The 12,068-nt window shown below is 49.3% G+C and overlaps 1 protein-coding gene across 2 annotated transcripts; it reads right to left on the bottom strand.

The window, feature by feature from the left end:
- On the bottom strand, positions 1 to 11,516 carry MTG2 (mitochondrial ribosome associated GTPase 2). 2 transcript variants are annotated; one of them, XM_066588078.1, is made up of 7 exons: positions 11,433 to 11,516; positions 8,668 to 8,883; positions 8,422 to 8,569; positions 7,625 to 7,740; positions 5,741 to 5,959; positions 4,360 to 4,498; positions 1 to 2,049 (listed from the first exon to the last, which is right to left on the bottom strand). In XM_066588078.1, the coding sequence occupies exons 2-7, from the start codon at positions 8,875 to 8,877 to the stop codon at positions 1,658 to 1,660; spliced, it is 1,224 nt and encodes a 407-aa protein (XP_066444175.1). In that variant the 5' UTR covers positions 8,878 to 8,883; positions 11,433 to 11,516; the 3' UTR covers positions 1 to 1,657. The 2 variants fall into 2 exon arrangements, with proteins under 2 accessions (XP_066444175.1, XP_066444176.1); XM_066588079.1 differs by lacking the exon at positions 11,433 to 11,516 and adding an exon at positions 11,304 to 11,412.
- Positions 11,517 to 12,068: the final 552 nt, after the last annotated feature.

The raw sequence follows: 12,068 nt of genomic DNA, 5'->3' as shown, positions 1-12,068 counted from the left end.
TGGAGCCGTAATCAGTGTATTTATTTACATTGTTACTATTGTAATGACAAACAAAACAGCATTAGATACAGCGGGGGAAGTAAGGCGGCCACAAAGCCATCAGTTTGTGTCCTAAATTGCTTTCGGAAGAACACCTGCGATTCAGATTATTGCTGTAAATCCACAGTATGCCAGAGGAGGAGGACATACACAGGAGTGTTTGCTGTTATTGGTGTACACAAATGTATGAATTTGTCACTCGTGTCACCACCTAGTGGATAACTTGGGTATTATGTGAGTAAATGCAGCTGTCTTTAGCCCACAGCTCCCCCAAGTGGTCCGTCCAGGTATTGTAGTAAAAATTTACATGACAACGGGTGAAAGTTCCAGCAACGCTCCTGTATTACAGGAATAAACAGCACTAAGCCGTTAGCACTCAGTAAATAATGGAAGCAGCAGATAGCGGACAGCTGATCCGTCCGAGAGGCAGGTAACCAGAGCGGTCCGCAGCTACGCTCCACGATAGACTGTATCTATACGGGTGACTTTCATGCAGGGGCTCTGTCCAAATGTCAGAAGGACAGAACTCACACGTGGCAAGAACCCAGTCATTTCAATCAGCATATATTATATATATGTGCAAGATTACTTTCAGATCAAAAGTCCGAGAAAATCGCTGCTTCTCCTATCTGCGGTCTATTCTTGTTCAAGAATCGCGCATTATTTTCTATGGCAACGTGGGAAAAAACAAAACAAAAACGCACCCCACTTGTATGACATGCGAGCTTCAACCCGTTTTTACAGCATTTTACTATCAGAACCCCATGTAATTTACCACGCACTAAAAAAAACGTATGTAAATCCGATGCAAAGTGCGCACTTTTTTTTTAACTCAATGGCGGTGTTTTACTGCGGCTCTTGGTACGTCGTGTTAAATCGCGGTAAAAAGCAGCAAGTCTGAGAGCGGCCTTAGGGCTCATTCACACGAGCGTGCAGTAAAACACTGCGTGTAGAACGTGTGAGGCAGCGTATCGACGCATATGGCAGCGACTTCGGATTGCACATGGCAGCACATCTCACGCACGCTGTCATGCGCAGTCTTCCTGCTTTCATCCCCCCCCCCCGCAATGAATATACGCCAGTGTGAACGGATCAATGAAAATCAATGTACTTTTATTAACTCCACTCACCTCGTATATTGCGTAATACGCTCATGTGAGCCCTTCGGGTATAGCCACACGGTGGAATCTGTCTCTAAAGACCACTTCTAAATCTGCGGCTTTTGACACGGAGCTGCACATGGATAATGCCTTGTCAATAGGTGAAATCCGCACACGGGATTGTGTTGTTTACGGATCCAGAAGTCACAGGTCACTTCTTGACTTTCAGAGGTGAAAGTCAATTTGGAAATGAATCAGTGAATTCCGCCGTCTGGGCGTAGCCTTGCGGTACGTTCACATGCTGCGTTTTTTTCCGCAGATCTTGTGCTGCAGACTTTGTTGCGGACGTCAAAAGGCGCATGATTTGATGCAGATTTTCCAGCGGATCTGCAGTAGATTTCACCCCGTCAATTGCTTTGGATTCCGAATTTCATGGGATTTTGGTGCGGAAACTCCACAGCATTCCTGCAAGGTGTGAACGCACCCGTACTCTGTCCCTACGAGTCCTACCACCTTCGTCACCAGCCCGTGTACGGCACGGCTCTCTTCCCTTCCGGCCGGTGTCCGTCGTACAGCTCCCTTAGGTGAAGCATAAGCTCTTCCGCATTCTCCCCAGTCAGGGCGGACACGGCGATGATCCTACCGCTCGCCTTCTCCTGCAGACATTGCAGGGTCTTCCTGGCGTTAGGAAGGTCCAGCTTATTGGCGACAATGATGCGAGGACGGAGCGGGAAGCTCTCGTCAAACTGACGCAGTTCATACTGTAGGGAGTCCAGCTGGGTCCACGGCTCCGGGTGTGCGAGGTCCAAGACGTAGAGTAGAATCCGACACCTTTCAATGTGCCGCAGGAAAGCGAAGCCCAAACCGCGGTTCTGATGCGCTCCTTCTATGATGCCGGGAATGTCAGCCACTGGGATGCCAATAAGAAAGAGTAGTTACATGCATTGAGATGTTTTCCTCTCTCTCCTCACAGGCTGTAAAGCTTTATGGCTAAATATATCAGAGACAGCGATCATAAATATCATAAATATCCCTCGAAATGTCTACATACAGAAAATGTCAAACTGCGACCAACTCCGTAAGTAAGGAAAACAGAGAAAGCATTACAGCACCACCTAGTGGCCGACCTTAGCATTGCATAAGGAAAGTTTGAACTTACTTGGAAGAGTTAACAGTTTATCTGTAAAGTTTTATACGGAGCAAGAATCTGGGTGCAGGTTGTATAAATGTGCGACTTGTTTTACGGAATGGGAGGTTGGAGCGTAATACGTGTGCAGAGAAAGCGGAGCATATAGAGGACACATGGAAGTCGCTGGGCAGAGTCCAGCGCGCCCCATAGATGTTAGCTGGTTGGTGGATCCCCATTAGAGAGGGTCTCCATAATGGAGGTCGAGGGGTGCGTTACCATGTGACAGTCGCCAGAGATAAGCGGAGATTACCAACTCTCCATTTAAAGGGAACCCGTCAGGTCCCACCAGTACTGTATACACAGTTTATGAGTTCATAGGAGTCTGAAGGTGCACTTTTTATACTAACCCACCTCGCCGTTTCTTTGCCAGATCCCACAAGAAGCCGCTGATCGGTCTTCGCATCGGGTTTCTCTCTGCATTCAGGGCAGATGCAAATACTGTTGTCTATGCGTGTGCGAACACGGACTGTAGAGGCGAGTCCGATGCCTGGACTGAGCGGCAGCTTCCCGGGCCGATAGCTAAAGAACAGACCCCTGGACTCAGCTGCCCCTTAGTTTATGGTGCTCATAAGATCGGACACGTTCCTTTTAACCCCTTAACGGCACAAGACATACAGTTACGTCCTGGGGGACCGGGGTTTGTATGGAGCGGGATTGGCTGGCGTGAATGCTTACTGCAGCTATTAACCCTTTGAATGTACTCGGCAATTTTGACCACAGCGTTTAAATGCCCTGATCAATATTCTGGGGTCTTGAACAGCCCCCCGTGAACAGATTGTGTTGTTATATTGCCATGGCAGCCTAGAGCCTTCTGAAGGTCACCAGGACGGGTATGGCTGATTGCCGATCAAGCTATGCCTGTGAACACGGTATACTGCATTATACTCTATAAGCGATCAAACGATTGCAAGTTCAAGTCCCCTATGGAGACAAAAACAAGCGTAAGAATGAGAAAAAAAGGTGTATTATTAGAAAAAGTTAAAAAAAACAAAACCTTTTCCCGTATTTATAATAAAAAAATTAAACAAAAAAACAAAACAAATGAATGCATACTTGGTATTGCTGTGACCCAAAAAGTCCAATCCATCAGCTTAACACACTGTGAAGGTCATCAGAAGACAAACATACACAATGCCAGAGCTGCCCTTTTTTGGTCCGCCCCCGCCCCCCTGCCTGTCTAAAAAAAAAAAATGCAATGACCAAAATAGTTGTATGTACTGCAGAAAGGTGCCAATAGAAAACACAGGGCGTCCCGCAGAAAACGAGCGCTCACACGAGGGCAACGGAGAAATAAAGAGGTTATGGCGGCAGAAAAGAAGTGGATTTTTCTGAAAAGGTAGTTTTAAAAAATAAAGTATTACAAAGCAAGAAAAAAACTACATAAATTTAGTATCGTGGTAATCGTACTGACCCACAGAACAGAGTCATCAGGTCGCAGTGTGCGCACCGTAGAAACAAGACCCCCTCAAAGATGGCCGAATTGCCTTGTTTTTCCATTTCACTCCACTTAGAAATGTTTACACGTTTTTCAGTACATTTTATGGCATCACAGAAAAATACAACTCGTCCCGCAAAAACAACCTGCGGACAGCGACATCAACGGAAAACTACAACAGCTATGGGTTTTAAAAAGGTATGGAGGAAAAAAATCCAAAAAAAAAAGGCTGCGACTTTAAAGGGTTAAAGGGGGTTTTCCAAGGTAATTGGTGTCAGTGGAGGAGGCAGAGTGCATGCAAAAATAAACCCAGTACTCCCCTCCCACGGCGATGGTGTCCCCCTCGCCATCGCTTGGTCTTCTGTATACAAGCGCTGCGGCGGTCGTGTGGGCCGTTTACCCAGGTGACCAGTGCAGCCAACAGGGACGTCACTGGTGACATCCCATGAGCCTGCCAGGAGCGTCTACATTAGAAGCCCATGCGGTCAGTTTACGGGTCGTGACGGGGAAGCCCAACACTACATAGAACCAAAGAACTCAGCAAACCCCTTTAACCCCTTCTAACCCAGGGAGGAAGCTTCATCAGGGCGACTTACCGGCTATCTGCTCATGATCCTGGTAATTGATGACCCCGACGTGGGGATTGAGGGTGGTGAAGGGATAGGCGGCCACAGCGGGACGGGCATTTGTAAGGAGGCGCAGCAGAGAGGACTTGCCGGCGTTAGGAAATCCCACCTAGAAATCAGCAAAACGTCTTCGCTTTATTGTCTGACATTTGGGCAGAAAGAGGCTCCGAACGGACAAAGCAAGTAAAGGGGTTGTCTGGGCAAATATATATTGATGACCTATGCTCAGAACAGGTCAATAGTTGATCCCTGGGATCCACCGCTCAGAATCTCCGGCAATCAGGTGATCGTCTGGCCTGCTGTCAGTGTAGTGAGGTTGGACCTAGTCATCGGGGTCGGAGCAGGAAGTCTCAGAGGTCTTTGGGAGTGAAACCATCTCTGAGACTTCTTGCTCCAACCCCAATGAGGACGCCCAACCCTGTTGCACTGACCGTAGGCCAGGCGATCACCTCATCGCCGGAGATTCTGAGCGGTGGATCCCCAGTGATCAGCTATTGATAACTTACCCTGAGGATCGGTCATCAGCAGTATTTGCCTGGAGAAGTCCTTTAAAGGACTGAGTGCACACACATTTCAGTAGACTCAAACATATGCGCACCCATAGACAGGAGGAGGTTCTAAGAAGAGCAACTAAGTGCTGGCTCGTAACACCGGTTTAGAAGGGGGCATAGTAGTATGGAAGGTTAATGGGGTGTTCCCATCTCAGACTTTTATGGCATATCCATAGGATATGCCAGGAGTCATATAGGTGCAGGTTCCGGAGGTGGGATGCACAACTCTCTCTTGGTTCTGGCCCCTCATTGCCATCCTATATGCTCTCAAGGACGGAAACAGCCAGGCGCCCTGCACTACGCTATTTCTGTGAGTCCCACGGAAGTCAATGGGAGTTACACAAACAGTGTAGCACAGATGGGAACATCCCTTTAGGCATTCCCCTATGGAGAGGAGCCACTGTTTGAGGGGGACTGTGAGTGTCTCTGTTGGTGGTGGAGGCACTCTAAATGGGGGCGCTCTACCTGTAACAACTATGGAGCGCTGGGGCTCTGTGTGCAACACAGATATTGAGGGCACCGTGGCCATGTCTATGCATGCTCTATTAGGACCACAACACATCTAGTCATTGCGTGGGATCATGCGACTACATATGGCTGTAAGCCAGAGGTCTGTAGTTGCGCATCAGCCCTTGCCCACTGATCGATAATGTGGCATAAGGACCACCACAGGTCTCCACACTAAGACCTTGAACTGTTCCATACATGACGCCAGTAGAAAGACTCCAACATACAAACTCAGACAGACCAACACCCTGGAGAGGGCACAGAGAAAAGACGCACGCGGTATTAACCCTCACCATGCCAGCATGAGCCATGGTCTTCAGTTCCAGGTGGAGGTGCCGCTCTTCGCCAGGCTCACCCGGTGTGGCCGTCATTGGAGCTCGGTTCTCGTTGCTGAGAAAGAATCGGTTTCCCTTTCCTCCGGCACCTCCGTGCGCAGCAACAAACTCTTCCCCCGGCGTGGAGAGGTCAGCGAGGATCTCCCCGTCCTCCTTCACCAGGGTTCCAACAGGGACCTGACAAGATGCAGAAACACTAGGGAAGTCGTCACAACTCATCCCAGTGACTTACTGTACAGTCGTAGCAGAAGGTAAGTGGTGATGGCATCTGCTGATGTACATGGTGCAGGCCGCTATAATGGGAGATCGAGGTCCAGCAGAAGATAATGGCTTTTACCGTACATTGCCTATTGGTAAAATGTGCCATGAGGTTAACCTTACTGTCTGTCACACCACATGGCCAGCAACCGTGTCATACGGTACGTCAGGGTGCTACAGGGCTGACCACCGTGCCACTCCGTCTGCAGTCATGGTGCTGCACCACATGGCCAGCCACCGTGTCATACTGTACATCAGGGTGCTACAGGGCTGACCACCGTGCCACTCCGTCTGCAGTTATGGTGCCGCACCACAAGGCCACCGTGTCACATGGTCAGCAAGCCTGTCCTCAGCCTCCACTGAGCTCAATAATAGAGGTGTGGAGAGGCAAGTGTTAATAGAAATGAATCTGCTTCAGCTGTGCGGTCCCGTGGCCAGCCACCATACCATCATGCCACACGGCCAGCAACTGTGCCACATGGCCAACCACCATGCCACACAGGTATTGTTCCATCTTCCTTATTTACACTACTCTCCGTCATGCTGCCGCACCAAAGGGCCAGCCACTATGCCACCATACCACATGGCCCACCACTGTGCCACATGGCCAGCCACACCTGAGCTCAATACTAGAGATGTGGAGAGGCAAGTGTCGCGGGATATGCCCGTGGATTTACGCCACAGGAGTACCGCGATATAAACAACAAAGTGCCTGCTGGTGATGGCAATTTATTTCTGACTGCGGAAATCCGTGGTAGAAGAGCATTTAACAGGCAGAAAGCTATGAAGCTCAATAGAACCTAATAGCTGCGAAATTCACGCACATTTTTCCGCAGCGGGAAACGCATAGCGATTCGGTCAATGGGCTTTCACCCTTACTGTTAATTTCCAGGTTTTTTCATTACGGCTCAGTTTTTACACATATTACACCTGCAAAACCACCACAGCCAATAATCACCTTGCAAAACTGCAGCTGTCCGCGGTACGACAAGTGTGATTTGGCAGTCTTGTTTTTGCTGCATTACACACTATGGCAATGTGTGAAACCAACCGCAGAGAGCCGTAACTGCGCAGATTTACCGCGCTGTGTGTACAGAGGTCTTTGTTATCTGCTGCAGCAGTGTGTGAGATCTCCCCGGTCAGCGAGCGAGCGGGCTCGGATCCTTGTACGTGGCCGACAAATGGTTCCGATCCCCGCATGCAGCAACAATCAGAATGATTATCATTGAGTCCAATGCAGCACCGACTCAACGCCGAACGATGCAAGCCATTGTTTTATCGTCTGTCGTTCTATGAATGCATAAAAGCTGAACTATGATCGACCCGTGTGAACAGGCAGTCCTCCATCTATGAACGACTGCCTGTTTACTATGAATGGAGGCGGACGGGCCATAACAATCCCTGGTTCGCTGCGACTCCATTCACTGAGCGACCCTCGTTCCGGTGGTAAAGCCCAGGAGCGACTATCGCTGGGACGACTGCCAGCCATCTGAGCCCGACAGGTCGTCCCATGTATTAGGGGCCTAACACAGAGATAATCCATCATGTGTGACTCCCACATACCGCCCCCACCCCACCACTCACCTTAATGTATAGCGTCTCGCCGCCTCTTCCAAAACAGTTCTTGCTACGACCAGTTTCGCCATGAAATCCTTTGTACACCGAAGAAATGGAAGCCAAAGACATCGTAGAAGGATCCACTGGGAGAAAACAGAAGTCACAGGGACATAATGCAGAAGAGGCCACTTCCGGCTTTTCTTACCATTGCGCATGACAAGTCGCAGCAACACCGCCGCTGCACACATGTGGGATGATAGGAGTGATCATCCCTCTTCTACTGCAGGATCAGATGAAAGAGAGTGAAGGCGAATTCACTTGGGCAGTGACAGAACTCAGACCCGAAAAAGTCAGTGCGTCACGTGTGCGACTTTTTTTCACAGACTGATAATTCATGTAAAAAGATTTTAAAAAGAGAGATTTGTCCTATTTTGGCGCGATTCTCGGACCAGAATCGCCCATTCGTGATAATGGATGCATTGAAAAAACGTAATGCACTCCCACTGAAGTCAATGTTTTTTTTACTCAAGCATTGACGTCAATGGGAGTTTTAAATGAAATCAGTCGGGCCATCTACCTTCTTTTTTTTAACGCGTGTGAAAAACGGATGACAATCACACATTAAAAACGCAAAGACTGAAGTACGGCGCACATACATTCGCAGTGAAATCAGTTTTTCATTGACCAAAATGGAACTCGTCTGTATGACTACAGCCTAATAAACGACCGCGGGGTCAGACTACAGGATGTGTTTGTAGTCTGTTACCACGGAGACGCACAGGTCTACATAAGGGCTGTATACACATCTATGATGGGATGATTACCTTTAAAGATGATGTGCCCTCCGTTTCCACCATCTCCCCCATCAGGTCCTCCATACTCTTTCCTTGGCTCGCTGTGGAAGCAGGACACCCCGTCTCCACCAGCTCCTCCCACAACGCGGACTTTACGATGATCCACAAAGTGACGGGTCTGGAATGAGATTGGGAATCAAACAATATTTCCCCACGGGATAAGCTATGCTGAATTGTCTAAGGCTTCAGGGTTTTCCAGCAGCTCCGCCAACTCACCAGCTTCTTCTCAGATACATCTCTCTTGCCTTTGATCAAGTTGCGGGGTTTGGCACACAGGGGGAAACCAGTTGAGAGAAGACGGAGTTGTGACACATGGCGGGCCGGCAACAAGTCCTGAAAGGACGTCCGGTGGGAAGGAACATCTCTGCACAAGTGGAACGTACGGACGAGGCTCCGGAGGCGGGACAAGGACTGCGCCGTCTGCATGGCTGCCTGCAAGTCAAGCAACAGAAAAAGTTTTTGTAATTTTCCCACTTTGCACGGCGGCAGTCATAACTTTTTGATTTTCAGCCGATGTAGCTGAGAGTTGTACTTAATGTATGAACTCCAAATGGTCTCCACCGAAGAGTATAAAGGGTTATCGGGGCAAAGAAAAGGTGGGGAGAGCAGCTCAGAATGGCGGAAAAACTAAGAAAAGTTACATGAACTTATGCTATTGTTGTCCCGTTGCAACGATGACATCACCAACACCAGGGACAAGTCACTCCTGAAGTCAATCGCCAACTCACTTCACCCAGTGATTGACTGCAATCAGTGACATCATCACAGGAAACCGGGGAGCAGAGGATGCAGTTCTGAGCTGCTCCCCAATTTTTTTTTCTAGCTCTGTACACAGTGGGTGTCGGCTGTCTTTGACAGCCAACATCTGGCCACAGCTGCCAGGACTGGAGAGGATTGCGTTCCCTGCAGGCGACCCTTTAGATGCCACTGTCAGATCTGGTGAAGACCGCAAGGCTGTCAATGATGTTTGCCTAATAAGCCATGCCTATGTCAGAGCTTAATAGGATGCTTGCAGAAATACAACATATACAGCGATGATCGCTGGCCGCAGCCTCTTGTCTGGAGACTGATCACTGAAGATGACGTCAGCAGAGAGACTGGAGCCGCTGGCGGGCGACGAGCGGGAGGAGGGATCAGCTGCTTTATTTTCCACCACGTAGGACCCTTTACGATGCGCCTTTACCATCCGGAATTTCGCTGCGGCAAATCTGCATGCGGCCGCTAATCCCGAGATTAGCCAGCCATGTGGATGAGATTTCTCAGAAATCTCATCCACACGGGACGGCAAAGCCGGCAGAAGCCGCCGCATGTTCATTTTCTCTTTTCTTCCGCTGCATCCACGTTCTCCTCTAGGGGAGCGCCCTCACGGAATCTGCTCAAACACAGAAAATGCAGCTTTTTTTTTTCCCTCTGTGAGCGGAAAATTGCAATTAATTTCCGCTCGTGGGCAGGAAAGAGCCCTTTCCCATTGCATGCTACGGAAGGTACCTGCTGCGGGACCCGGAGGCGCACGCCTGCTACCAATTCCACAATGCAGATCCGGTCGTGCTCAGCCGGGCTGAAGAGGTTTTCTGAGAAATTCTTCATTTTGTCAATTGTATACCAACTCCTCGCCATCTTCACGCTCTCCGCTTCCTGTCAGTGACGGCATTTACACGGGTGACTTTCCCGCACGATTTCTGTGTGTTGCGAGATGCGCGGGAAAAGAAGCCATTGTTTTTAATATGCGATATTTCTCTTGCAGCGCTGCAGGAAACGAGAAAATCTGCAAAATGTCCTATTTTTGGGCAATTCCTTTAAAGAATCACCCGTTCTTCTCTATGGCAGTAGAGGGGGAAAAAAATCCCCTGACCCCGGCGCGCACGCCAGTTTCATCCATTTTTGCCCCCATAGGGATTAGCGGTCAATTTTCACACACATGAAAGTCGTGAGTGCGAAGTGACCATCGCAAAACGCGTCGCATCGCGGTCGGGGATTACAAGCGCGGTGTTGGTCCGAGATTCTTGGAACACTACAGTCGCCCGGCTACAAACACGCTGAACACGCTCATGATCCTTCTCACAGCTGAGGGTCTGTTCCACTTGTATCCAGTCATCCTCTATGGGGTAAACACACGGGCATTGAAAGGCTCGCATTTTTTAATTTTACCCCAAACGAAAAGCGTGTTCCACGAGCGGAAGAATAATCGCCGCACGCTCTATTTTCCCGCGGATGGCCTCAATGATGTCAATGGAGGCGTCTGACCCACAGCCCGTACACAACGAGCACGGCGTGTGGGCCTGCGGGCACCGCGTCATCGCTAGGCGACAGAAATACAAACAACAAAAAAAGCTGCACGCGAGCGCCTGGTCATCCGCCATACATCACAGTGCCGCACGCAGGGTCACCGGACGGAATCCCATCCAGTCATGTGAGTCCGCCTAACGGCTTCTATTGTCTTGCGAGTTTTGCGCATCTCGCAATGCACAAAACTCGTGCAAGAATATCGTCCGTGTAAACGCGGCCTTACAGCATTATGGCGCTCTGCGCTGTGATGGCGTTGCCCCCCTTCCGCCTTTTTAGCGGTGAGCTTCCTACCTTGGCGGGCGGCTATGGGGGGGGGGGGGGAGCTGGACCGCCACCTGGGGGTCACTGAACAGAGCGGTGTGGAGGTGCGCCGCTGCTCAGAATCCAAGATGGCCCCCTCTGCTGGTTTCCGCTCACTGACAGCAAGCAGGGGTCCAGAAATAAAACTAAACAGAAAATCTGTTAGAAGGTAGAAGTTATACAGCGAAGAAACTTTATTCACATTAATGTTGAACCCCCTTTAAATAAAAGATGAAGCAAATGTCAATGTGAGGGACTACAAGTACCAGGCTAGCTGGGCAGGCACTGCTCACTTAGTGTGAACGCCGCCATTGTTATTACAGCTCCATGCTAGGACACAGGTCAATAACAAGGATATTTGTGAAGTTCTCCCCCAGCTGCGCCATGCTGCTCACCTTCCTCCACACACATCACCGCTCCGCCGCCTGCACTGTCTCCGGCCTAGCGGCCATTTTGTTGGAGACACCTGGGGGTTTAGAGAGGAGCTGAACTCCGCAAACATGGCCGCTCCCCGCTGTGTACTGAAAAATGAACCTCTACTGACTGTAGCGTAAAACGGAAGTACGTCATCAGCAGCTCCTCCCGGCATGCACTGTTCTGTAGTTCAGAGGGAACCTGGACTGATTCATGACAGCACAACATATAGACAGTGTACACATCGGCCCTCATTCTTCAGGACTATCCAGCAGCAGCTCCGTCCTTGTTATCCTCAGCAACCAATCACAGCACAGCTTTCATTTTCCCAGAGCACTTTAATAAATGAAAGCAGAGCTCTGATTGGTTGCTAAGGGCAACAAGGACAGACTTCCTGTTACATAGCTTTGATAAATGATGTAAATTGAAAGTAAACATTCAGCATGTTAACCCTTAAACGTCCAAACATTTTTCACAATTTTCTAATTGTTTTTTTCATCCCCGCCTTTCTAGAGCCATAAGCTTTTTTTTAATCCTCCTACGAGGGTCTCTTTTTTTTTTACGGAACTAGCTGAATTTAGTAATAGCACCATTTATTGTACCGCATAAAGTACAGT

Source organism: Eleutherodactylus coqui, chromosome 13 (genome assembly GCF_035609145.1).
Source record: "Eleutherodactylus coqui strain aEleCoq1 chromosome 13, aEleCoq1.hap1, whole genome shotgun sequence".
Lineage (NCBI taxonomy): Eukaryota > Metazoa > Chordata > Amphibia > Anura > Eleutherodactylidae > Eleutherodactylus > Eleutherodactylus coqui.
This window is presented reverse-complemented; position numbering and strand designations above follow the sequence as displayed.

Bases quoted from the DNA above. Each gene is read 5' to 3' on its own strand.
- MTG2 (XM_066588078.1), bottom strand. From the start codon at position 8,877: ATGCAGACGGCGCAGTCCTTGTCCCGCCTCCGGAGCCTCGTCCGTACG. The intron at 7,741-8,421 runs GTAATCATCCCA...GTTTTCTCCCAG, and splicing joins AGGGCACATCATCTTTAAAG to TGGATCCTTCTACGATGTCT. The intron at 4,499-5,740 runs GTGAGGGTTAAT...GCTGATTTCTAG, and splicing joins CCATGGCTCATGCTGGCATG to GTGGGATTTCCTAACGCCGG.